The sequence below is a fragment of the Peromyscus maniculatus genome, chromosome 11 (assembly GCF_049852395.1).
Source record: "Peromyscus maniculatus bairdii isolate BWxNUB_F1_BW_parent chromosome 11, HU_Pman_BW_mat_3.1, whole genome shotgun sequence".
Taxonomy (NCBI): Eukaryota; Metazoa; Chordata; class Mammalia; order Rodentia; family Cricetidae; genus Peromyscus; species Peromyscus maniculatus.
This window is the reverse complement of record NC_134862.1, coordinates 83,165,927-83,193,159: the sequence shown is the minus strand read 5'-3', so window position 1 is coordinate 83,193,159 and position 27,233 is coordinate 83,165,927. Positions and strand designations below refer to the sequence as shown.

The following is a 27,233-nucleotide window of genomic DNA, read 5'->3' as shown; positions in this document are numbered from 1 at the left end:
GAACTTTTTCAGAGGCCATTTCTACATTATCCTGTGTGTGTTTTTTTCTTGTCTGCTTATTATGTGTATTACTGATTCACATATATTGAGCCATTATTATATTCCTGGAATGGAATGGACTAGGTTGTGGTCAAGGTGCTTAATATGTTCCTTCATTTAATTCTCAACTAATTTATTGAGAATTTTGCATCTATGTTCATTAAGGAATTTTGTCTATAGTTTTCTTTTGTTGTTGTTTCTTTCTGGTTTGACTATCAGAGTAATACAGACTTCATAGAATCAATTTTATAGTGCTGCTTCTCTTTGTATCTGTGAAAAGCTGTTTTCAATGCCAGTATTATTCTAATATAAAAACCAGGTAAAGGCACAAAAACAACAAAGGAAAACTCTAGGCCAATATCCCCAATAAAGACAGGTGCAAAAAATCCTCAGTAAAATAATTGCAAACTGAATAAAGAAGTATATAAAAATTATCATCTAATACAATCAAGTTGGCTTTATCCTGGTGATACAGAGATGGCTCAACATACTTAAGCCAACAGATAAAAAAATCATATAAATTAAGTTAAAGACAAAAATTACATGATTATACCAACAGAAAAAGAAAAGGCCTTTTGACAAAATTTAATGTAGCATAATGGTAGGTGTCCTAGAGAGAATATAACTGGAGGGAACACACTTCAACATGATAAAGACTATATATGACAAACCCACAGCCAAAATAATCCTAAATGGAGAAAAATTCAAAGCAACCCCATTTAAATCTAGAACACAACAGGTCTGTCTATTATCTCTACTCCTTTTCAATGTAGTACTTGAAGAACTAGCTAAATCAATAATACAAGAGATGAAAATTTAAAGAATAATTATTTTTAAATATAAATTATTTTAGTTCTTTCTAGTTGTATACAAATAATAACCTAGTGGTATCATAAAAATTTTTGGCTTTAAACAATTTATTATTACATATGATTTTACTAGTCTCCTTTTTCAATTTTATATAAACAGTGTAGAATCTGTGACATTTGCTATATTTATTGAATACAATTTATACTATTGTTTTCAATTTTGACACATTTTTCCTAAAAGTTTTCTATTCATCATGAAATAACTTATATAAATAATAGTTCATATTTCAATTGCAAGCACTTTAAGTTTTATATGGTTAGAAGACCTAGGAAAGGAAAAAAATACTATTGACTTTAATCAACTTGTTCAATAAATGTTTGTAATTTTTTTTATTTTTATTGATTCTTTGTGAATTTCACATCATGCATTCTGATCCCACTTGTCTCCCTGCCCCCTAGCATCTGTGCTCTGCCCTTGCAATCTCCCCCCACCCCACCAAACAAAACAAAATTTAAAAGAAATACTAAAAGCCAACTGAGACAAAAAAAAAAAAACAAACCAAAAACCAAAACCAAAACCAAAAACAACCAAAAAAAAAAAAAAAAAAAAAAAACAGCACAAAAACAAAATGAAGAATCTTGCCATGGGAGCTGTGTAGTGTGGCCTGTTGAGACACACAGTTTACTTGCAAGTGTTCATTTCCAGGTCTGGCTTGAGGCCTCTGGTTTCTGCTACACCACTGATAATGGACTCTCACTGTGGCTCCTCTTTGGTGTCCTGTTGTTTTTGTCATGGAGATGCTGCTGTTTTGGATCTGTAGGTTCCTCCCCTTCACAGGTTCATTTACTCAATGGATATTGGGGTGGGACAACTCATAGTCCTGGTTCTGAGTCTGCGTGGTAGCTGGGTTGGTCAGCTCGTGAGCTTTCCCTCATTGTATAACATGTTTTAACACTCTTTCTCTATTTTCCCATGTGTAAAAAGTATATGATAAGTTTTTTGCACTCAGACAAGCCTCTCTGCCAGGCGCAGCAATCCAAATCAGACCAAGTTAGAAAAGCCTGGGTTTAATGTGTAAAGCATTCCCGGATGATTCTCCAGCCCTGCGGAGAGGAGACTGGAAGGAGATAGTGGAAAACCACGTGTTTGTTTTCAGGGATGCAGCTTATATACCTTGTGGGACTGGTCTTGAGCCTCTCTGGGGGAGGACCTGTGTTTGGTGGGCTTTGAAGGGGCGGGTTTGGGGAAAGAGATGGGAGGAGGGGAGTTGAGGTGGATCTTCCACCAGAACACCCCAGACTCTTTGGGTATAGGGTTGCCAGGGTGCCAGGGGTTGAGGTGGAGCTCCCCCAAAACAGTATAGATTTCACTTATTCAAGTTACGAAACTCTTTGTGATTTATATAAAACCTAACTAAGACCAGTATGATTTTCACTTCTATGAAGTATTTAACCCATGACTGACACCTAGTACAATTGGAAGACAGTTTGATATTAAAATATCGAGTTTAAACATCTCTGAAGGTTGGGGGTGCACAGGGCAGGTTCAGACTCCATAAACAAAAGGAAACACAGGAGCATCTTTCCTAGATAGTTTTGGTTGCCTCATGTATCCCATCTTGGAGCTGAGGCAATCATCAACTCAGAAATGCCAATAGACACAGATGAAAAATAACTGTTTAAGATCTTAAGTCCTAATTCCTTTTTCTGAAAACCAGAAATGTGGAAGCCTATCAATATAGAAAATTTTTGGTGATAACTGTTTCACTCCAATCAAACACCACAGAAAATGTTGTCATCTCATTTTTATTTATGACAAGAAAAGGCCATATGAGGAGGCTAACCTATCCTTTTGAGTCTGTAACAAAGTGGCCTTACAGAGTAGTGTTAATTATGGCTGACTATAGACTGAAGATTCCTGTAGGTAAGTAGTAATCTCCCCTCATGATTCTGATTTCCCCTATGAAAAGTTTGGTGGAACCTGGTATTTCCACTTCAATTAGGAAGGACTCAAGAAGAGTTGGAATTTCTCCATTCCCAGAGGTGCCTGGTGAAATGGAGGCTTTTGCATTGAGTGTCACATAAGAACTTCCTGGATGGGTAGGATGGTGTAAACAGAAACACAATGGGGAACCGGAAATAATACTCTCAGCCAGTTCTGAGGAGTCTCATTCCATCCCCAGTGTTAGGATACTGCCACTCCAGCTATATGACCGCATATGCGCAGTTCAGTAGTTAAGTAAGGAGTTTTACATCTTACATTATCAGTGCACTGTGTGATTGAGCAAGTATGTGGCGTAGCTTCATAAGCCCACCTGCACATGTGCATGGGAATCCTCAAAAGCTCGACACAGACTCCTCCCTTCTCCCTTCTGCTTCCCTCCCCCCCACTCTCTTTCTCTCTGCATGCACTTCTTCCTAGGGCTGGTTACCCCCCTCCTCCTAATAAAGCTCTGACATTATTTAAAACCAACACCCAGTGCCAACAGAGACTGAGTGGGAAAGTAGACTTCTGGGTCAGCTGGTAGTGATATTCTGATTTCTCACTTTCCCTGCTGGAGTGGTTCCAGAAGTGAGATAAAATGAGAGATTTAAGTAAGATCTGAATTGTTATGATGTGATTATCAGGGTTCCAGCCACTCATAATATCAACCAGGAAAGCTCAGTCACTGTTTTTAAATCTCCCATTTCTTTGGTGACATTTCTTATTTGCTGAGTATATCTCAAATGCATAAACCTAAAGAAATGCACCCTAACATATGTCAAAATAAAATTTACAAAACCCAAAGGCAAATCACTTCAAAATCATTAAGGAAAAGAAAGGATTTTGGTTTGATTGTAGAATGTGTCCCATAGGCCTATGTGTCTGAATACTTGTTCACTATTGCTGGAGCTGTTATGAAAGTTTGTGGAACATTGAGGAGGTAGAGTCCCACTAGAGGAAGTGAGTGTTGGCCTGACTTGGTTTGATAGCACAGCTCCACTTCTTGTCCATTATGTCCTTCCTGACTATGGATGTAATATGATGGCAACCCCAGGCATATGCCTCTATGTATTTCCATCTTCAATGGACTGCATCCCTTAAACTGTAATTGAAATAATCCCTTCTTTCAGTAGACTTCCCTTGTCATGTATTTTGTCTCAGCTACAAGAGAAATAATGCAAGAGATAAAGTAAATTGAAGCATCACAGATTTCTCATGAGGAACTGAGCATTCAAAGATAGGATTTTGCAGAGATAATTGTTTTTGCAATTGATAAGTGACATATTCTCAGGAGATCAATAAAGCATGAACATTTTAGAAAATCCCAATTTCCAAGATTAACAAATATCTTCAGCTTACTAATTCTCTGAATATTAGATATAAATAACTTAGCATTGACACTAATTTCATTTTAAGCTTTTAATAGTAGAGATAATGAACACAACACTGAGAGATTATTAGTAGCACAACACAATGCAGTTTGCTTGTTTTAAAAAGCATATGTCTTATTTTAGAACTGCCAAATCTAATATTTTGCTGAGTTAAAAACTTACTCATCATAAAATAGTTACAAGTAAGGAGAATCACGACTCATTTCAAAATAGAAACCACATTTAAACTTAAAATACCAACTTAAGTCAAGGTAATTTTATGATGTATATTATCTCTAAACAGCAAATGTTTTTTTCTATTCTCTCTCCAATATGCAACTATGATCCAAGAAGATTTTATTGAGATTTATTATGCATATTTTCCATTATTAAATCAATATGCTTTTAAAGTTGAGTTTTTATTTACAAACAGCAAAATGAGCAGAACAAGATTGACTCAGTGGTGGATAGTGCTTGGACAGGACCGGTGTCTGGTTGTCAGCAGCCATACTAGAGGACTAATAACTGCACATAACTCTGGTTTCAAAGGACTTGATGCCCTCTTCTGGCCTCCCTGGGCACCTGCACATCCGTGCCATTCACTCAAGGATACATGCACCCATACATAAAAAGGAACCTTAGGAAAAGCAAAGAAATGCTAAATCCATTCTTTATGTCACAGAGTGGAACTCACCCATGAGAACTTGTTACAGAAAAGAATGAAGGCTGCTGAAATGATGGGCAGTGCTTAAATATAAAGCACTGTGCATAATTATACTTTTCTCTTACTTTGTTTATAATGACTCATGTCTAGAAATACTACAAATAATTCCATAATAATTTTAACTGGATTTTGCTTAAAATGCATAGTAAAATTCCAAGACCACCAACTAAAACAGTCATAAAACTTGTATTTACACTAATACTTAACTTTATTTCAAATATTTCTCATCTTTTTCATGTTCAGGAATAGTGTTGAAGTAGAAAGAATATTTTTTTAAAAAGATGATATATTATGGCTTCATGAATCCTCTTGCTACTGTGTTACCAGTTAGCTTTCTTAACATAAAATCATCTTTTAGGCATTGCATTCAATTTTTCCTTGTATTAGTTATCTCTCAAATATAGTGACAATATTACTAATCCTTAAGTATTATACTAAATCCATAAAATGGAATTAAATATTTTATCCATATTAACCATTTAATCCATAAAATAGAATTTAATCATTCTAGTGTTGAACTCATGTTACCAGTTATTATTATGGTTTCCATTGCATCAGAGAATAGAGCTGTACATCACAGGTGCACATATTGAAGAAATGTGTTTTGAGAATGTCAGTTGCATACAATGATTAACCTATCCTGACTTTGGGGGGTTCATGTTGTTCAAAGGGTGGGAAGTAGGGGCAAATCTGGATACAGACATTTCAGCTTTGTAGCAAAAGAAAGAATATGAAAATAGGTGATGTTACTTTTTTAAAAAGAGTGATACTGACCAAGGGAAAGATGAGGGTAAAGGAATATATTGACCAGCAGAGATCAAGATCATCTTCACAATGGTCTTGAGACTGGACACACTATGAAATAGTTGCTACAAATTCCTCAGTCCACAGTAAGAAAATGTGAGCTCCTGCTTTCTTATAAGTATATTTTATAGATTACACATTTTATCTGTGAGTTTGAAAGCACAAGTCCCAAGTATTGGGATCTTGGATGAGTCATTTCAACTTCACTGGACTCAGTTTTCTTGTCTAGAAGATGTAACTTAATCTTATTTTCCTTATTTCAAGTTTTAAAAGAGATTTAGTATGTGACAATAATATATTTATTGCATACTAGATACACAAATTATTGTGGCTTGAATCATGATCTTAGCTTCTCTTTGTTTACATTTCTCTTCACTGCTTTCCCCAAAAGGATAGTCCCAAATGATAATAAGAAGCACAATTAGATGTGTTTCCAGAAATAGCACCCGATGGGACTACAGAACCCTCTGAGAGAGAAGCTCTTTGGAGAGAAGCAGATTCAATTCACCACCTGGGGCCAAAGTTGAGGAAGGAAGCTTCCTGGTATCCTTTGGACACATCACTATGCTCAGAGTAGAAGCTTCTGAGATGGACCTCAAGTCTTACTCCTGCAGAGTTGTCTTCTGAGAGCTGCCTATGGCATGGCATGGCTACCAAAAAGCAGGACTCAGTCCCACTGTGATCTTCTTCATGTGAGTGAAGATTCCCCCTTTCTCCCGCAACACTGCCTGCTCTCATTCATGCCTGGGTTCACGGGATCTGAGGGTGGAGAATGTAGTGGTGCTGGGTTGCTGATCACTGGGCTAATGGGAGCCTGATGCACAACCTTTGCTGTACCCTGTTCTTCCTCCAGTGTTCAGCATGTTGGTAAAGAAGCCTACTTCACTCAGGGAAGGCATTTACAAAGGATAGAATGTCTTGGAGGGGAGTGATTGTATAGAAACAATTTATATTGGGCAAGATACTTAATCTACACCTATAATGGTCCCACGGTGCCTGAAGAGAGTAATCATTCTGTGAAAAAGTGATGCTGAATTATAACACAGCAAATCTGTTCTCCAGTCCTGCTTTGGTTTGACTTCAAAAAAGTTACCTCTGTTGACCTTTCTTGCCTAATCTACAAAACATTTGAAAATCCTTCCACCTCTACTGTATATTTTAATAGGCAATGTATTTGTGTTTGTCTAAATGTGTATTCTTAGGTAAAAGGTCAGGATGAATGAATACATGGTGCATGAATTTCAAACTTGCCTATATATAAATATATGTGCATTCATTAGATAAAAGTACAACTTACATGCAGTGTGATGATTTGTAGAAGATGTGTAACACATAGTTTGAGTGCATTATATAAACTCATGTGTTCCTATATTTGCCTACATGTACTTAGACATACTGGAGTTTATGTTAATTTGAATGCAATAACATACATGGATATGTATAGAGTGGACCTATACATGACTTGTGTCTAATGCAGCACATCATTTTCTAAAGTTTAATTACAGTGTAAACCAGAGATTCTTTTGTGTGTGTATTCCCGACAGGCACACAGAGAAGAGAATCCCTCTCACCTGCATCTAAAGAGGCTAAACATCTGCTGGCATGGTGGAAGGAGTCAAGAGAATCACCAGGACTATCATTCAGAATGGTACAGATCAATGCCACCTGCTGGAGTGGCTTTGTCTTCCTGGGCTTCTCTAGCTTTGGGGAGCTTCAACTTCTGCTGTTTGTCTTGTTCCTCTCTTTGTACCTCATCACCATCACCAGCAATGTCTTCATCATCATAGTGATCAGGCTGGATAGCCATCTGCACACACCCATGTATCTCTTCCTCTCCTTCCTGTCCTTCTCGGAGACCTGTTACACATTGGGCATCATCCCGAGGATGCTGTCTGGCCTGGTTATGGGGGGACAGGCTATCTCTTTTACGGGATGTGCTACCCAGATGTTTTTCTCTGCTTCGTGGGCTTGTACCAACTGCTTCCTCCTGTCTGTCATGGGCTTTGACAGGTATGTGGCCATTTGTGCCCCACTACACTACGTCAGCCGTATGAATCCCACCCTCTGTGCCCAGCTAGTTGGCACCTCCTTCTTGAGTGGATACCTTTTTGGACTAGGAATGACACTAGTCATTTTTCGCCTCTCATTCTGTGGTTCCCATGAAATCCAGCACTTTTTCTGTGACACGCCTCCAGTGCTAAGCCTCGCCTGTGGGGATACAAGACTAAGTGAGCTGGGAATCCTCATCCTCAGTCTTCTGGTCCTCTTGGTCTCCTTCTTCTTAATTGCTGTCTCCTATGCCTACATTCTGGCAGCAATCCTGAGAATCCCTTCTGCTGAGGGGCGGAGGAAAGCTTTCTCTACTTGTGCCTCACATCTCACAGTGGTCGTTATTCACTATGGCTGTGCCTCCTTCATGTACTTGAGGCCCAAAGCCAGCTACTCTCTTGAGAGGGATCAGCTTATTGCTGTCACCTACACTGTGGCGACCCCTCTTCTCAATCCTATTGTTTATAGTTTAAGAAATCGGGCTGTGCAAGCAGCTCTAAGGAATGCTTTCCGAGGGAATTTACTAGGTAAAGGATGAAGGCTAGTCCATTGACACTCTCCTTTGTATAGGCAGGCCCTAGACACAAAAGAATCCCTGATTTATGCTGTAACTTCAGAAAATTATGTGCTGCATTAGATGCAAGCATGTATAGGTCCACCCTATACATGTCTGTGTATGTTATGGATAACCATTCATTACATTCAAATTAACACAAACTCCTATATGTCTGAGTACATGTAGGCAAATACGGGAACACATGGTTATATATATCTCAAATTGTGTACTACACATCTTCTACTAATTACCACACTGCTATTAAGTTGTACTTTCATGTAATGAATGCACCATTCAATCTAATGGGCCAAATATTCCAAAATTTTGGCAAAACTGCTGTACCTCAAAGCCCACATCCCTCCTCTGCCTGTCCTCCTGCAATTCCTGAAAGGATAAGCCAGGATTTCCTGCTCTGGTGACTGTGCTCAACTCACAGTGAGCTGAAAATCTTAATATTCACCTTCCGTCTCATAGATGCCACTCTCAGTGGTCAGAATTCAATAAGAAATAGGAATTTTCTTAATTCATTAAGATAATTACGAATTTCCCATATGAGCTAAAGAAGACAAGGGAATTTCAAAGTGTTTAAGTTCAAGACTAAGATGTCAGGAACTGGGTACATTGTAGAGAATTGTCACATGATTACACAGTGAGAATATTTGACCAATAATGTTCTTCTAATGTCTGAAACTCAGCATGTAGCAGTCCTGGGGATGCCAGGCAGACAGAAGCCCTGCTGCTGTATTTGCTTCTCTCTCCTCATCCCAGCTCTTATCTTTCTGACTTTGCTGTAAAACTATTTATTTTGCCTGCTCCATCTTCCACCTGTAGTGTTCTATATATGTTCTGCTGGGTATTGTTAGGAATAAATAAAAGTGAACTCCCACAGTGCCCTGGCAGGAAGTGTGAACACCAGCTCCTTAACTAGCTGTGCTAAGCTGGGTAAGTCACTTAACTTTTTCAGCCTCAATGCCCTCATTTCTAAAATAGTTATCATCTCATACTTTTGTGTTGGTGACTAAACATGTTGTACATAGATAAAGAATTTATCAATATGCTTGACGTCAGTCATTTTTTAAAATAAATGTAAACTGCCACTTTTAATAATGCAGTCTGGAGAGTGATGCTGCCTTTTAGTCCATGGAAGGGGTTACTCTAGGTGAGGAGCTGTGAAGGCTTCATGCCTAAGGTAGCATATGACCTTGTTCCTAAAGAGTGGGTGGAGCCAGGCGGTGGTGGTGGTGGTGGTGGTGGTGGTGGTGGTGGTGGTGCATACCTTTAATCCCAGCCCTTGGGAGGCAGAGGCAGGCGGATCTTTACGAGTTCGACGCCAGCCTGGTCTACAGAGCGAGATCCAGGAAAGGCGCAAAGCTACACAGAGAAACCTTGTCTTGAAAAATCAAAAAGAAAAAAAAAAAAAAGTGGGTGGAACATTTCCTAAACTGACTGGGACCTTCAGAGAAGATAACAGACTAACAGAAGCTGGGCGATAAGACACTGTGAATGTGTAACAGAGCTGATTGAGGGTGAGAAATGTTTTAACCCATGGTGGGGGGTGTTGTTGAGGGTGGTCATCAGTTGAACACCTCACTTCAGGTAGGATCCTTTCACCAAGAGGGAGACAGGGCACAGTAAACGGAGGTGAGAGGCATCTGTGAACTGACTTAGAAAGACTAACCCATGAGCAGGGGTGATGGAGTTTCATCAGAGAAAATAAGAAGCAAGGGGATGAGGAAAGAGGCAGAGCCATCACCCTAGAAGGGAAGGCTGAAAGCTGAAGGAAGCAGGAAGCTTTGAAAAGCTGAGCTCCAGATCCACCAGACTTAGGAAAGAGATGGAAGTATGAGTGACCTGAGAAATGAATGTAGGCGGACAGGACAATTTTTTTTTCTTTAAGAATTTTTTTAAATTCATTTTATATACCAACCACAGATCCCCCTCCCATCCCTCCTAACTGCCACCCCTCCCCCAGCCTCCCCTAACTCCCCATCCTCTCCTCCAAAAGGGTAAGGCCTCCCATGGGGAGTCAGCAAAGCCTGGTACATTCAGTTGAGGCAGGACCAAGCCCCTCCCCCTGCATCAAGGCTGAGCAAAGCATCCAACCATAGGTAATGGGGTCCAAAAAGCCAGCTCATGCACCAGGGATAGGTCCTGATCTCACTGCCAGGGACCACCTCAAACAGACAAAGCTACACAACTGTCTCCCACATGCAGAGGGCCTACTCCAGTCCTATGCAGGTTCCACAGCTGTCAGTCTAAAGTTCATGAGTTCCCACAAGCTTGGTTCAGTCAGACATGACAGTTTTAAGACAGGAGCTTATACTCATTTTTGATGATCTATTATGTCATATACCTCCATTGTAAAGATTTTGGTTATTTGTAACTGATTTACATATTGGCAAACAACTATTTTCAGGGTATGTTCTGATTGCTGTATTCCACTGCAGTTAATGGCCTAGGGCAAATATTATAAAAAAAAACTTACATATCATTTTCAAATATCTTTATTTGTAACCAAAATTATAATTTTTCTATTAATTTTTTTCATTTATTTTACATACCAACCACAGTTTCCCCTTCCTTCTCTCTTCCTGTGCCCCCCCCCCCACTTCCTGTGTACTCTCCAACTCCGCCTCCATTCAGAAATGGGCATGCTTCCCATGGGAGTCAACAAAGCATTGGGTATATCAAGTTGAGGCAGGACAAAGCTCCTCCTCTCTGCATCAACGCTGAGCGAGGCATCCCACCTAGGGAATAGGTTCCAAAAAGCCAGTTCATGTGCCAGGGACAGGTCCCGATTCCACTTCTCGGGAGCCCCAAAACAGACCAAACTACACAACCGTCATCCATATGTGGAGGGCCTAGGTCGGTCCCATGCAGGCGCCGTAGCTGTTGGTCCAGAGTCAGTGAGCTCTCACTAGGTCAGGCCAGCTGTCTCTGTGGGTTCCCCCATCACGATCTCTTGATTGTACATTCCCCCCACCCCTCTTCAGTTGGCCTCCTGGAGGCTGGCCTAGTGCTTGTAGTTAAAATTATTTTAACTGGCTCCTGTGATGAGATTTTTCCAAAAATTAAGACGGGGTTAATTTCTACTCAAGTGGAAGAACCGAGACTTAGTATAGTAAGTAAGGGGCAATATTCACGGGTGAGGGACTCTTTGTGTAAAATGTTGTGTCATTCATTAGGTAAAAAAGTTACCTAAGAAACATATCTGTCCGGAAAATACCTAGATATAGTACCATATCTTCTTGGATTTTCCCCTTAATTCATAAGTTCTGAACAATTTCCCTGATTCTTAAGAGAAGACAGAAATGAATAAGCACAAGCATCATTTGTATCATATGAAAATGTAAGAGAGTATCCAGGGACTTAGAGCACAAGAAGGTACTCTGATATGCCAGAATTGTGTCTTTCCGAGAGTAGAAACATCCACTCTAATGGTGAAATACGAAAACGGGAAAAGAAGTTTTGTGTTATCTTTATGTGGTTCTGGTTCGCAGAATAAGATAAAATAACACACCTTTTTTAATTTTCAAATTGTAAGGATTTAAACACACGCTAAAGCTACAAATTGTAAATCACCTTGAATTTTTACTACTTTATATTGTCCTTCTTCACAGCATAATTAACTACTTGTATTTAGTAATAATATGGTTCCCAAAACGCAGAAGCACAATTTTAGTTAAGTTTTCCCTTTTAAAAGAAATACTTCTATAATCAGAATGCAGAAAAATACTAAAGGCGCAGAATACACACACACACACACACACACACACACACACACACACACACACACACACTAAAACCTTAGCACCCGAATTAGAGGCTAGGTATATTCAAATAATCCCATAGCTGTCTGTCATCTCTTTGCAACATCTCCATAAACTTGATAAAATTTTTTGATTCTCCAATAAATGTAAAACACACACACACACACACACACACACACACACACACACCAACTCTCTCTCTCACACACATAGTACACACACACACAGCATCATCTTTTCTTCTTCCACACATGTCTGTGCTTCTTATCCCACAACACTTCCTGCCACAGTATGACCTATGTCCCATAAAGAATCTGCTTATCAGTTGCCAAAGAATGAATTGGTGAAGCCAACGTAGTCATAGCCAGCAGGTTGGCTTCGACCCCGTGGGTCCATATATTGCTGCATGTGTATGGTGCAGAATGACACTTGTTCTGGGGTTAGAGCCTGGAAAGAATGGAAAGAGAAAGATGCAGTTACAGAAATCCAACACTAGTTGTCTCTGTGGGTTCCCTACCTGTCCGAACTAAACACAGGAGGTGGAGGGACTCCAGGAGAAGCAGCCTTGTTCCTATCACTCTCCTCTCTCATAAATTTATTAGTTCCAATGAATTAAAAATGATTTGAATTTCTACCTGAGCCTTTCTTCATATCCTCTTCTTTAAAGGTTTTTGAGAAAAAAATGAATATATGACATATTATGTTTCATTATGGCGTTTCAAACACAATTTGATTTTATTGATCTCGCCCTCCCCCATTGTTTTCCACCACCTTCCTGCTTGTCCTGTACCCTTCCATTCTGACAGTCCTCTATGCAGTTTATGTGTTGTCTGTGTTCTGTCTGTCCCCACTTCTACTTCAAACCCTCTTTTCCTATCTGTAGTTCGCTTTCTAGTTTCTTGGTCTATACCTACTCATACCCAACCTACATACATGCTTACAAACATCACCATTTAGTGTTCCAGTGTGAGAAAGAATATTCAGCATTAGCCTTTCTGAGTCCTGATTACCGCACTTAATACAATAATTTCTAGATTCATCAATTTTGCTGAAAGCTTCATATTTTTTTCTTATGTCTCACTATATATATGAAAATGGAAAATGATTATATATATATATATATATCACATTTTTTCATTATCTATTCAATAGTCCATGAACATTTGGAACTTAAATATTTTTATTTTCTAAATTTAGCTTATTAGGTAGAAATGATAATAAATTGTTGACAAATTGAGTTGCATACTTTGAACTGACCATAATAGTCAGTAGTAAACCTTTAGAGGGTTTTGAGCTAGAGCAAGGTAAGTGATTTAACTGAAACAAGTGATACCTTGTGAAAAAGGAGGCCTGAGGCAGCACAGTGGGTATGTGTGTGGGAGCTTATGGAGGAAACAATGAAGGCTAAGATGACCCAAACCAAGGTTACAGTGTCAACACAGAAGAAGCAGCAATGAGAATCTCACCTGTTTCATGTCTTCCTTGGTAATATAGGCCTTGCCCTCTGCCAAGGCTTGGAATCCACTTTCTATGTCATCACAGGTCTTGATGTTCTCTGACTCCTTGTCAATCAGGAATGATGTGTAGTCCTCCAGAGAAACATAGCCTTTCCTGTAGGAGAAACAGCAGGGGTTGAGCCTTCTCAAGACAAGAAAGTGTATTCCTTCCATCCTGCGCAGTATCTCAGGTTTCAGGGGTAGGGGAAGCCAGATCCTCTGTAGTTCTATTTCAAGTAGGCTCTATGACACTTGGGTTCTGCTCTCCACTCTGACCCCCTCTCACCCTCTTACAGACACACACTCAGTCTTTGAGACTCCAGAAGTGCCTATATGGGTCACCAGCCATGTTTCTTTGGAATTTCCTATCAGTGCAAGAGCCCAGATAATAGTCCTTTGTCCTCCTCCATCTTTAGAATCAGAAAGAATTACTTCCTTGCACTTACTTGGCTTTGTAATATCTACCACAAGCACATAAGACTCCACCATAAACTGTGGCCTTTGAATTACTAATTTCCCCTTAAGAGCTCATAGACAAGAGATGATTCTTCTCTCAAGTCCCTCTCTCAGAAACAGCTGAAATTTACAGAATAAACATAATCACCAGTTGAGAAAATTGTTGTGCTTGGGACTAAGTTAGGGACAGTGCCATTTACTTCTGAGCCAATCTCAAAAGCAAATAAAACTTCCCAATTGTCTTATTTGCTTATTTCAAGCAAGTTAATTTTGTGTTCCATGGACTTTTTCACTCTATGTTAATCTCCAGTCAACTCCCAACCTTTAGCCTTTTCTTCTTACCTCCCTGGATCCACAGCATTCAGGAATTTCTCAAACTTGGGCTCAGGTTCACCTTCCTCTACCATAGGCAAGTAGTAATTGAGTCCTCTCAGACAGGACCGGAACTCTTTATGAGTCAAACGCCCTGTCAAATTCTCATCAAAGTGTCTGAAAAACAAAAATATTTTTTCAAGCTCAAGAACAATCCATGTTAGAACAGAACAGGTCAGGTCCTGATGTATAGATCTTTAATGCATGCCATAAGATTGCTGGAAAATAGAGTAGAGAATCTATCTGTAGATCTGTGTGTTTTATTACACCCAGTAAAGGAAGGACTAACATAAAACATTGAATATTCTTCTCTTAAGTTCTGCCGTCAGAAACAGCTTAAATTCACAGAGCAAACATAATCACCAGTTGAGTACTGTTTTAAAGGCACATTTTACTTTTAAAATCCAGGGATCTCACAGATTATTAAAACCAGATAGTAAAATCCAATACTGATGTTAATTAACATACCTAGGCTAGATCTTCACTGAAGATCCCATCAAGACACATAGGGGGAAAGGCATTATTTGTAAACTTATTCTGAATTTTCTAGAAGAAAAGGACCACCCAACTATGAACTTATACTCACTTATATGTGGTACTAAACTCCTTCAGTGTCTCTTCACTCACACCAATGGTGTCCCTGGAAGGAAAAATATGAGTGAACTCTGGAAATAAAAGAGGAAATTTCAAAAGACTGCCATGTGAAAGGTAGAAGGATTTTAATGAACAATGTATTACTTGTGCTGTCTAGTTCAGAGGTTGCCAAGCCATGCTCTAGGAGCCATATGCTCCAGGAGTCTAGCCTCCTCCTGCTTCTAAACAGCCCATATGCCAAGAATGGTTTAAAATTTCTTTATAGTTGAAAACAATAAAAATATTTTATGAAGCATGAAAAACAGGTGAAATTCAAATTTCAATGACTACAAATAAAGTTTTATTGGAACACAGCCATGTTCATTCAGCTACAAATTTTCTTTGGCTGCTTTCCAGTACATTAGAAAAATTGAAAAGCTTCAACAGAAATTTAATGGTTCGAAAAGGCTTAATTATTTATAATGAGGTAATTTACAGAAGGTAATTGTCAATTTCTAATGTACAAAAAAATACTTCCAAAGACTACTGAGACAGAAAGCTTCTGTGATGGGTTTAATTTATCTAGGAAGGATTAATTTCTTCCCTGATATGCCATTAGTCGTAGTTTGAACCTTCCATTTTAGATATTATATCTTCAACAGAATTTTATCAAAGGGAATGGTTTCTGAAAGATCATAAGATATTAAAGGGACCCTGAAAACTGGATGGAGGACTCATGTGTCTAGAAAGAGGATGTGTACATACACAAGGAGGTGGTACATCTCTTATTTCATAGTAGACTCTGGTATAAAGAGAAATAGCCCAGTGGTGGAGCAGAAAAGAGAGAATATTGGTATGGTAGGTAAGCATAGCATCTCTAAGCATCTCTTAATTAGGTGTCCTAAGCCCAGCCTAGTTAAGCTGCAACATCTAACATCACCTGCATCTCTCCCTGCCCTGGGTTCAAACCATCATTACTTGGCCTGGATCTGTTGCTCCAGATTGTGTTGCATTCGCATCCCCAACTGGTGCAGCTGATCCCACTGTTGGGCCAGTCCAATGGTGCTGTATTTGATGTCAAGGATCAGAGCCTCTTCCATGCTGTCCCCCAGGTCTTCAATCTTAGTCAGATGTCGCTTCATTGCCTGGATCTCTTTTTGCTTCCTCTGGACAAAGGAAAAGAAAAGAGGCAGTCAATCAAGCCACCAGTTACAACCTAAAAGGTAGGGGAGAAGAGGCTGGATTTCCCTAATTTGTTCATTTTCAAAGTTTCATAGTTCTCTTGAAACATGAACGACTCAGGAAAAGTACTTCACTTTCACAATCACCCCTTTGTAAAACAGTAAGAAGTCTACGAGAGATGATGTCTGTCATCCTGGAAATCAGACACCCCAAGCTCCAGTTATTGCACTGTGAATTATCCCCATCATTCACTGGGGCTGAGCTGTCTGGCTCATCTAATGCCTCAGTGTGTCCACTTCCCAGACTCCCTCATCATCAGGGATGATGGGCTGCTGTTGCCATCCAAGCACATTATGCAAAATTTTTCTACATTTTCCCAAAGCATTCCAATAAGGGGGAACTGTTCACTGAGGAGTCAATGGGCACAGTGGCTCTGAGGGATGGGTGAAAACTTCAATGTTATAAAGCAGATTAACTCTGCCTGACATGTTATTCTTCTCTCATTAAGAAAAATTTATATTTAACTAAATTATTTTTTAATCCTGGAAAGAGGCAACAAAGTATACAAACCTGAGAAATACTCTTTTAACTCGCTGCTTCCCTCAGTTGGAAAGAGAAGATTTACATTTAGTTATTCCATTTGGCTACATCAAATAATAGAAATGTGTTGATGCTCCAAGTTATAGGCTAGGAACATGTATATCTGCTCTTTTGGTTAAGTGCATCAGCAATCTTTAATGTATATGTTAGCTCAGTTGTATTGTTGCAGAAACCGACACGCAAAGATTTAATTAAGCTGAGGCCTGTATCAATAATGTGGTGGTCTATATAGTTGCAATGTACACTGACATCTATGTTGGACTACAACCTTGGTTTCTTGACCTTAGGTAACCTCTACCTAAAATATCACTGGGTTGCTTCTATGTGGTTTTCCCCATCCTTTTTAAAATTCAAGCAGTGTCTTCAGCTAGTGAACAAACATTACTCACTTTATTTGCTTCAAGTTGAGATTCCAGAGTTCCGGTTTCCTTGAGCAATGATCTAATTAAGAATCAAAAGAAAACATTATTTGTTATAACAGAAATCCGTATTTCACAGACTTATTAGCTTAAAGCCTCTGCAGTTCATTGTTTCTGCTTCTTTCAAGTTACATAGAATCCATAAAATAAAGTTTCATGAAGCCAAATTTTAATAAACAAGCCTTCTAGCTGTCAATCTTTCTAGATAGATGAAAAGTAAAGTAAAGCCAATCCTAGCTCTTCTGTGTTTAGAGGAAGGTGTCACATGTCTTTCTTAGTTCTACTCTCCCTTGGGATCTCCCTTGGGGGTCTCTATGGTTACCAACATAATGGATGCTGCAGTTACAAAATGGAAATGTGGCACACAGTATGTCCATGTAATCTATATTGCTTATAATACCTAATATAATTTAAATAGTTGTTAGGTACTTTAAAGAGAATGATGACAAAATATACGTTTATATATTCAGTAGAGACACAGTTTTTTTTGAGTATTTTCAGTCCATAGTTGTTGAACATATAGATATGATTCTCATTGGATAGGAAGGTTTTATTCTATAGATTTAAGACATGTGAGAGAGGTACCACCTACTACAAGTGCAGAGCTAGGAGTCAATATGAGTTTTTAATTCTTGCTCTATATCTTTAATTAGGAACTACCAGATTATGATGAGATAGGATACCTTTGCCCCAAAGTTATCTTAACTAATTATTGTAGGACAATATAAGAAAACAAACATAATTATATAAAATACTGACCCATCCAGAAAATAAGCCCTGGACATGATGGAGTGGAGCAGGAATCATGAGAGAGAAAAAAAGGAAGACATATGTTAGCACAAATAATGATTCCATTTCTTCATGTTGATGAAACATTTTAAGTCTGTTTTGGTCACAAAATAGGAACCCATACACCCACATGCTGATTTCAAATTCTCTGGTACTCTGGGAAACTCAGAGACTTTGTGAAGCTCCCCTCTTAGGGAGAAAGAGCACTCATAGCAATCAGTATGCTGAGTCTCTAACATACATTACGGGATTTACATAAAGGAAACAAAACCAGGGCAAAGGAGGATGCACTGATTAATACAGCCTCAGTCAGATGTATGTTTTTAGATAAAATTCAATTTTTCTTCTTCTAGAAGCATTATTATGGATTATCCAGCCAACACTAAACCTTGAAATAGCACATTAGTGACCTACCTAATGGACATAATCTTCATACCTTAGCCATTTATTCTAACATATTACACTTTTTATGTATTCTCTTTTCCTGGTCATTTACTCCGAAGATGTAATATACATTATCGTCACGTACATCTTACATATAATAAATGAAATTAGGCTATATTACACTACTCCATTCTCATTATGGCTTTAGTTGGCAGGCAACATAATAGCTACGCAATAGGTGCTCCCAGTACATTCTGATTTTGGTCATTTCAATAAATACATATGTGACCTTGAATAAGACAATTTATCTAGGCGAACTTTCCACACTTGAAAGCAGAGGTAATAAGATACATTCTGCACTTTTCAAGGTCGCTCTGTCAGTTAAGTGTGATAATGGCTGTTGAAGCACTTTATAAAGTGTAATGTGGCATGCAGTCACAGGACTGTCGTTTTGAAGTGTAAGTGTACACAATAGGAGGGGAAGTATGAATTACCAAGAAGTAAATAAAAAGGGTGGGTGAGAATAATGGACATAATATGGAACTGTGAAAGTTGTTAAATACAAATATAAAGCAGAGTCAAAATATGGTGATGGGGACAGAGTACCTAACACTTCCTCCTGCCACCTATGCCATCCCGACTTAAAACAGCATGTGTGTGGGGGGTCTTGGTTTGAAGACAGCACAGAATACCTGGTCTCCTGGATCCACTGAAGGAAGGCACTGGCACTCTGCTCAAACTCCTGGCACATTTCAAAGTTCTTGATCTGCCTGGCCTCTTCTTTCTGCAACTCCTGCTCCCGCTCCTACAAAGCGACAAAGAGAAGAGCTGGTTCACACAGAAGGGCTTTGTTTACCATAAAAGAACTATTTAGTAGGTGTAGGTGCACATTTCTATTCCAATGCTAACCTGTTTTCCATGGGTGCACATCGATGTATGTACGTACGTATGTATGTATCTACCTACCTATCTGTCATCTATCTATCATATATCTGTCATCTCTCTTTCTTTCTCTCTCTCTCTCTTTCTCTCTGTCTATCGATCTATCTATCATTTCTCATCTTCTTTTGCTTCCTTCAATCATTTTTCAATTTCCCACAAAGTACAAGACAAGAAACCATAAGATACACCTAATGTCACACACACACACACACACACACACACACACACACACACACACACACTCCAATTTTCCTTAGTTTGGTTCTTGATTTCTGCCACAGCCTAATTAATGACAACATTCCTCTCTTTCCTCAAACACATCCACCTTTCATATGTGTTTACTGATCATGCTTCTTATAGCACAGGATGTTAGGTTGCCCCCCAAGATACCTTGATGATGTCAGGCAGGTGCTTCCAAATCCTGCCCAACACTTCCACTGTTAACCAGGTATAAGGACTGGATGGCTTATTTAAGGCTTTAATCTGCTGGTCTAGCTCCAATAAATGGTTGAAGTCTTCTTGAGCCCCAGCCAGGGAGGCCAAGAAGTCCTGGTGTTCCTTCTGCAGCTGCCGAATCTCATTCAGGGAGACGCAGTGCACAGGTTCTGACAAGTCCTCTTCAGCATTCTCACACCAGTTGTTGAAGGCTGAAGCCTTGTGTGCAAATTCCATGAAGAGCTCCTCAGCCTGCATAGAAAAGACACCCTCATTGCTTCCGATAATATCCCCCAGGAGCAGAGAATACTGAGGATAAAAATAATGCCTTCCAATATTTGCAGAGCAGCAGTCTGAACTGGTGAGACTAAAATTAGCAGGGACACTGTGATAGGGTGGGATGAATGTAAGTTAGAGGAACTGCCAGGGTTTAGCCTTTTCTCACTGTGTGAAATTCCTCAAGTTCCCCACCGTCTACAGATGAAGAAAGTGACTGGTTCTTTGACCTTCTTGATTTGAAGGTGGCAATGGTAGTTTTCAATCACATTATCTCTTATTTTGAAGTGTGCACTGTAGTCCTACCTGGCACAGGAAACACTCAGAAACAAGTATTCAATGAGCATCTAAGAAAATGACTGACATAAACCAAGCAACTCTGTTCTATCCGTTACCCATTCCCTCTGTCTCCCCTTCAGCTTTTGTAGATGGCATACCATACAGTTCTTTGACTACATCAAGCCACTTTCCTACCTTCCTTTCTAAACCATGTGGTCTCATCTGATGCCTAACTGAAACTTTAAAAGTCACAGAGTAAGCCAATCTTCTACACATTGACCTACACCCTGTGCATGAACTACATTTTCCAACACTGTGGTCAGAGCTACCCACATGCTTAAAGGACTCTGAACTTATGTGATTCGGAGACAGAAAAATCATAGACAGTTCCAAGCAGCAAATGATAAGGTATGACTCCAGATACTAAGTACATCACAGGTTTTTAACTCAACTGATTGACTTGTCCACATGATTTGTCTCAGCAATTATGAAAATCAATTTTCTTTCTCAAATTTAAACTAGTTAGAAAAAAATTCATCCAAATAGAGAAGGGAACTATCCTACATTAATTTTAGTAATCCATACGCTAAAATAAATTAACATAAAGAAAATGAACACAATCTTTAGGCCACTTCATGTTATATTAAGAGTGTTATAGATTAATTGAATATTCATAATACAAATTTAAAATAAATGTTTTGTTATTTAAAATGAAAGAAAATGGAATAAGAAAGTCAAGTAACTTTCTATGTTGAATGTATATATACACAGAAAGCTACCAATATAATTGTTTTATTTTTTTCACTTAAGATTTATTTCTGCAGTGTCTATATCCTTTAATAGAGTAGGAATTAACTAGGGGTTGAGACTGTATATTTTTCAAACTCCTTGCCTTAAATTATTATCAAGTACAATTGTTTTTCTCATCTAGAAATAGTAACAACACTGACCATTCTGAATCCGTTTTTCTGTGGGTCTGAAGATCAAACCCAGGGCCTTGTATATTCTAGGCTAGTATTCTACTACAGATTTATTCATCGGGATACACTACTAGTCTTTAATTTCTTAGACAGAATCTTGCTATGCAGTCCAGTCTGGCCTAGAACTCTTGATCCTTTTGCTTCTGCCTGAGTCAGAAATCTGGGATTTTAGGCATACACCACTACCTTCAGCGTGGGTTCTTTTTATTATTGATATGTTTTATGATTGCCATTTAATATGTCTCAGAAGCTACCATCAGAAAGAACACTATAGTCGCCTACATCTACACAGACTACTGCACTTCTAGATTCATTATCTCATTTAATAATAAGAACTCAGAAAAGTGGAAGGGAATGAAAACATCTTCCTGTTTCTTAAGAGGGAGGCACATGTTTTAGGACTAAGTAAAACATTCATTCAAGGATGCCCTTCTAGTGAAGGAGATATACTGAGAACATGTTTTACAGGTACTTTTCAGTGACCATTTTATCTGGGTTAGAGAAATGCACAGGACCAGCTTCGCTGCCAGTTTTAGTTTTGTGTATGAAGTCTTTCCACATTCTGGTTCTATCCACCTCTCTCACTGTATGTGCCTTCCATCCCAAGTCAACCACAAAATTTCTTAATCCGTTGAAAACAAAACAAAAAGAGCTTCTACTCATTCTAAGAAAATGAATTCCTTTTTGCTCAGTAAGAATGTTTTGTTGACTTTTTTCTCTGTCCTGAAATGTCTAAAAAATTTACAAATTGGATTTCTAGTTACTGTGTCTGAATTCTCTGGCTAACAACCAGATCATTGAGGTCCTATCCTACTTCATTGCATTTCATTTTCACCTTACTCTGTTTTTTTTCCCTTCCTGCTTTTCTCACCTTCTGTAAAGGCAGCTGCTTCTCTAACAGTTTCTGCCTGTGAACTGCAGAGGCCTCCAGCAGCTGTTCCCAGCGCCTCAGCAAGGCTGCATGCCGCTCCTCAATGGCTTTGCTTTGGCTGTGCTCAGCAGCCACCAGCTGGTTCTTCAGATCCGTGATCTCGGAAAGTCGTTCCTGTTGAAAGCTCTGAAGACTGGCATCCAACGTGTCCTTAGAAGATCAAAAGAGACGTAATGAACAGGCACAGTGAAGCATCCAAAGGACCACTCATGTCTGTGTCCAAACAGATTTTTATCATGGTGTGATGGTTAATGACAATTGTCGACTTGATAGGATATGTTTAAAAAAGATGATTAGAATGTTGTCCAAGGGAAGCCGTGCGGTGGTGGCGCACGCCTTTAATCCCAGCACTCAGGAGGCAGAGGCAGGTGGATCTCTGTGAGGAAACCCTGTCTCAAAAAACCAAAAAAAAAAAAAAAAAAAAAAGAATGTTGTTCAAGGGAAAGAAAAAATAATTTAGTGATTAGAGTGAACATTTGAGCTTGGAATTATGGTTAAATACTAGTGTATGTATGGTTTATAGATTATATATTAGGGATAAAATTGCTAAGGGGATGGAACATGGTATGATAATTCAAATATTTACAATTAAAATAAAATACTACTTATAATACACTTACATTGTTACACTCTAGTGTACTCTACACTGTACTGTTAGGGGCCTTGGATACACAAACTCACAAAAGCCCGGTATATGCTGGTTACAAAAATTAAATTTTTGCAGAAATGTTAATATCAAAGTCACAAATTTCAGGAATGCTAGGTCAGTTTTAACAAAGTGACTTGCATTAGAACAGTTCTATCTTCCTCATACCCCTCCTTCTCCTCTTTTTCCTCCTGTTCTTTCCCCTTTCTTTTTTTGATACAAGTTCTCACTATGTAGCATTCATTGGCCTGGAGCTCACTTTGTAGATCAGGTTGGCCTCAAACTCATAGAGATGTGCCCTCATCTGCCTGCCTCTGACTGTTTCTGCCTATGCCTCTGCTTCTCCAGAGCTGGGATTAAAGGTGTGTACCACCATGCCCAGCACATTAGACTAATTCTCCTTTTGACAACAATTAAACATTTCATTTTATCTATTTTATTATTTATGTGTGTGGTGTTTTAATCTGCATGTACGCCTGTGGAGACCTGAAGAAGACATTAGGTCTTTTTGAACTAGAATTTCAGACAGTTGTTACAACCATGTGGGTGCTGGCAACCAAACCCAGGTGCTCTGGAAGGGTAGCCAATAATCGTAACTGTCGAGGCAACTCTCCAGATCCACTGAGAACAATTTAAAAATTGTTAAAACATTTATTGTTTAAGTGTAATCAGACTACAACTGAAGAAGCTACAAATGAATGGCCCACAATGCCTGAGAGAAAGGTGGAGCACTGCAGTAATGGCAATATTCACTCCACGTTTCCCTTCTCAGAAGAAGCTGAGCAGGGTAAGACAGTCACAGAAAAGCATCTCCGAGACTTTGGCAATCACATGCAGTTAAAAGGACAGAAATAGCCATTCCGGGGAATTGGGGCATCCAGTTTTGCAGATGATATAGAAAGAGAACTGCAGGAATGTACAGTCACCATTCTTCTGTATTTTAAGGCACTTTAGATTCCAAAAATGAGCAGGTAGTGTCTGAGTAGGAGTCAAGCAGAAACAGTAGTAAGAGCCTCAGATGCTAAGTATGGTTTCTTGTGGTGTCAGCGTGCTGACTGCAGGACCTACCAAGCAGATGCTCTAGCTAAAGCGCTTAGGAAAAAGAGCAAAGGTGTGAAGTCCTCACACAGAGGATATGTTTTGTAACCTTTTAATTCATGACCAAAATGTAGAAGGTTTGGTGGAGCAGGTGTTAAAGCTTCAAATGAAGTTTGTGAATTAATTACCTTAAATGTAAACAGATTCACCTTTCCAACAAAATTTAAAAAATTAAAAAGTAGCGTGCTATCCAAATATATACTATTGGTAAGACACCCATGTGAAACTTTACATTCTCTGTGCAGTGATGATGCTGTGAGCTCTTTAAGAGACAGTGCTGAACAAGTGGTCCTTAGGTCACTTGAACCAATGTCCTCAGGAAAGATTTGTATCACCCCATCTCTTTCCCACTTCCTTTATGATCTCATACTTCCTGCCATGCTCTTCTCATTTGCCAGTGACCTTGTCATTTCTTGTACTGTTTGAACTAACAGCATTATACTATGAATGAAATGCTATTTTTTTTAAAACAAGCTACCTGTGCACTTATTGGAAGGTCCAAGTCTTGTTTTCTGTCTGTGTGGGGTGTTTATATATGTGTGTGTTTGTGTACATGCAGAGGGTAGAGGTTGGCATCAGGTGTCTTCCTCATTTCCCTACATTGTCTTTGTTGAGACAGGATTCTCTTGTTGAATGCAGCAGCATAAATTCCCAAGATCTTTCTGTCTCTGCCTCCCAAAGTTAGTGCTGGATCTGAAATCAGGTCCTCATGTTTGGGTAGCAAGCACTTTACCCACTGAGACATCCCCTCAGCCTTAAGTTTCTCCATGGAACATTTAATTATAATAACAAAATGGCCTAATTACAGGAATTAGTAAAATGCACAAATGGAGAAAATTAGAAAAGCCAAAAGTTGACTCTTGACAAAAGTCAAGATGACAAACACATATACCTTAATAGCAGGGAATGGGCCTGGGAGAGAGAGAAAGAGAGAGAGAGAGAGAGAGAGAGAGAGAGAGAGAGAGAGAGAGAGAGAGAGAGAGAGAGAGAGAGAGAAAGCAAATTATAAGCAAATTAAATGATAAGTATTGGCCTCCCTGGCCCCATTTGACATGGCATCCCTCACTCACATGCTTTGCCAGGAGTGTGAGGAAGGCAGTGAGGTCTGCACCATTGCTCTTGGTCTTCAGACTTGCTTCTTTTTCACCTAGAAAGCAAGGAAAGTCAGGAGGGAATATTAGATGGCTATTTGTAGTAGTCAGTGAGAAAGCTTCCAGATTCTCAGAACAGGTCTATCATATATGAAATTACCAGTCCCTAACAACTGTTCTGTGGATTTATGACACTTAATTACCTAATGCCTGTGTGTGTGTGTGTGTGTGTGATTGTGTCTAGAAAGAATAAAAATAAGTAGTTCACCTCATTTCCAGAGGTAAAGGTAAAATCCAGAGACTGTTCTTCAAATAGCAGTCTTTGTACCAAGGACCTTGGCCCCAGCATCTCATACCTATCCATGATTCCACCACATCAGCCTTCCAGTTAAACTGCTGGAACGCATGCTCCTCATCCAGTTGTGACTTCCAAGCAGCTATTGCCTTAGCCAGAGAAGTTGTCTTTTCATTCAGAACTTGGATCTTGGTGGAAATCTTATCCTTGTTTTGAGTTTCTTCCTGTAAAGCCAAGGTTGAGAGGAGGAGTCAGGCAGACAAGCTGAGGAGCTAGAAACATGATTCTTCTTCACCAGTGAAAAGCTCTCAATTCTCTTATCCAAAACACCTAACTGGTATACTCTAGGTATATTGCAATGATTCCATTCCTCAGATGTGTTCAAGAGTGATATTTCCATTTTAGCATTTGGACAATTGTGACATGTTTGTTTACTCAAGTGTGATTTTATTTATGAAGTTTTTGGAACACAGAGTCATCCATTTTTAGAGATCAATGAGGCTTTGTAAAGATAATGCAAGTGGGGCTGGAGAGATGGCTCAGCAGTTAAGAGCACTGGCTGCTCTTGCAGTGGTCCTGAGTTCAATTGCCAGCAACCACATGGTGGCTCACAACCATCCATAATGAGATCTGGTGCTGTCTTCTGGCCTGAAGGCATACATGAAGACAGAATGCTATATATATAATAAATAAATAAATCTTTAAAAAAAAGATAATGTAAGCAAAGAAAGATTCACAAATAATCAAGAGGTTCTTGTGTGGTCCTCTTCTCAAGAGGCCTAGAAGACAATGAACTTCAGGCTTTTGGGGTACTCTATGGATGTACTGGCTAGTTTTATGTCAACTTGACACAAGCTAGAGTCATTTGGGAAGAGGTAATTTGAAGTGAGAAAATGTCACATCCAGATTGTCCTGTGGATAAGTCTGTGGGGGCATTTGATTGATTGATGATTAATGTAAGAGGACCCAGATCATTGGGGGCAGTGCCACCCTTGGGCAGGCAGTTGTGTGTGTTACAAGAAAACAGACTAAGAAAGCTAAGGGGAGCAAGCCAGTAAGCAGCATTCCTCCTTGGCCTCTTTTTTAGTTTCTGCCTCCAAGTTCCTGCCCTGCTTGAGTTACTGCCTGGAATTCCCTCTGTGATGGGCTGTTAGCTAAAAGCATACAATGAAATAAACCCTTTCTTCCTCAATGAAAACCCTAACTAATATAATAGTCAAAACTTGTTTTAGGATTTATGGAGATTGGCAAAAATGCCATCAAAGTATTTTTGTGGAATGATGAAAGAACATATAAGAACTTGTAAATAATTTTCAGAAAACACCAATTGAGTGGGTAAAGGGTTGCTGCAGGAAACAACTAAATTCTGCTTTGAAGAGGTTACTAAAATTCTGTGTTATGGGCTGAGTATGATTGAACATGTTTTCAAATCCAACACTTGAGAGGCAGAGGAAGAGACAGAGGCAGGAGGAGATAGAGATTTATGGGTTTGAGGCCAGCCTGGTCTACACACCAAGCTCTAAGCCATCCAAGAGTTACACAGTGACATGCCATTTCAAAAGAATCTCTCTATAATTCTATTTTATTATTTTCTATAGGCAATTTCATCACGGTTCTTGTTTCCAAATTTGGGCCAATCACTTTCAGAACTCACCTTACTAAGAATTTCTTCTCCTTGTGCACACACATTTTGTACCCGGGTCTGGTGCACAGCAAAGTCATTCTCCAAAGCTTCAAGCTTCTTTAGCAAACTCTGTATGAACAGATCAGCAAAGATCATGATGTTCAAGAATGGTCAACCTCCATCCACATACAAGTCCACAGTATGTTATTCAACAGAGTTGGCCCAGCCAATTAATGAATTGGATGAGGGTGCACTTCCTC

The 27,233-nt window shown here is 39.2% G+C and overlaps 2 protein-coding genes across 2 annotated transcripts in view; one reads left to right on the top strand and one right to left on the bottom strand.

Annotated features, from left to right (window-relative positions):
* Window positions 1-6,243: 6,243 nt before the first annotated feature.
* Window positions 6,244-10,806, top strand: Or10z1 (olfactory receptor family 10 subfamily Z member 1). Its single transcript, XM_076547148.1, has 2 exons — window positions 6,244-6,422; window positions 7,275-10,806. The coding sequence occupies exon 2, from the start codon at window positions 7,376-7,378 to the stop codon at window positions 8,315-8,317; it is 942 nt and encodes a 313-aa protein (XP_076403263.1). The 5' UTR covers window positions 6,244-6,422; window positions 7,275-7,375; the 3' UTR covers window positions 8,318-10,806.
* Window positions 10,807-11,734: 928 nt separating this feature from the next.
* Window positions 11,735-27,233, bottom strand: part of Spta1 (spectrin alpha, erythrocytic 1) — a 71,162-nt gene continuing 55,663 nt past the window's right edge. Inside the window, exons 40-52 of the mRNA XM_006993711.4 lie at window positions 27,004-27,102; window positions 25,411-25,573; window positions 25,034-25,110; window positions 22,160-22,369; window positions 19,709-20,005; window positions 19,069-19,181; window positions 17,963-17,980; window positions 17,174-17,225; window positions 15,981-16,168; window positions 15,016-15,069; window positions 14,400-14,546; window positions 13,572-13,716; window positions 11,735-12,552 (exon numbers count right to left, since the gene is read on the bottom strand). Of these exons, the coding sequence (XP_006993773.1) occupies window positions 12,427-12,552; window positions 13,572-13,716; window positions 14,400-14,546; window positions 15,016-15,069; window positions 15,981-16,168; window positions 17,174-17,225; window positions 17,963-17,980; window positions 19,069-19,181; window positions 19,709-20,005; window positions 22,160-22,369; window positions 25,034-25,110; window positions 25,411-25,573; window positions 27,004-27,102 (1,689 nt within the window). The 3' untranslated portion in view covers window positions 11,735-12,426. The remainder of the gene's footprint in view (window positions 12,553-13,571; window positions 13,717-14,399; window positions 14,547-15,015; window positions 15,070-15,980; window positions 16,169-17,173; window positions 17,226-17,962; window positions 17,981-19,068; window positions 19,182-19,708; window positions 20,006-22,159; window positions 22,370-25,033; window positions 25,111-25,410; window positions 25,574-27,003; window positions 27,103-27,233) is intronic.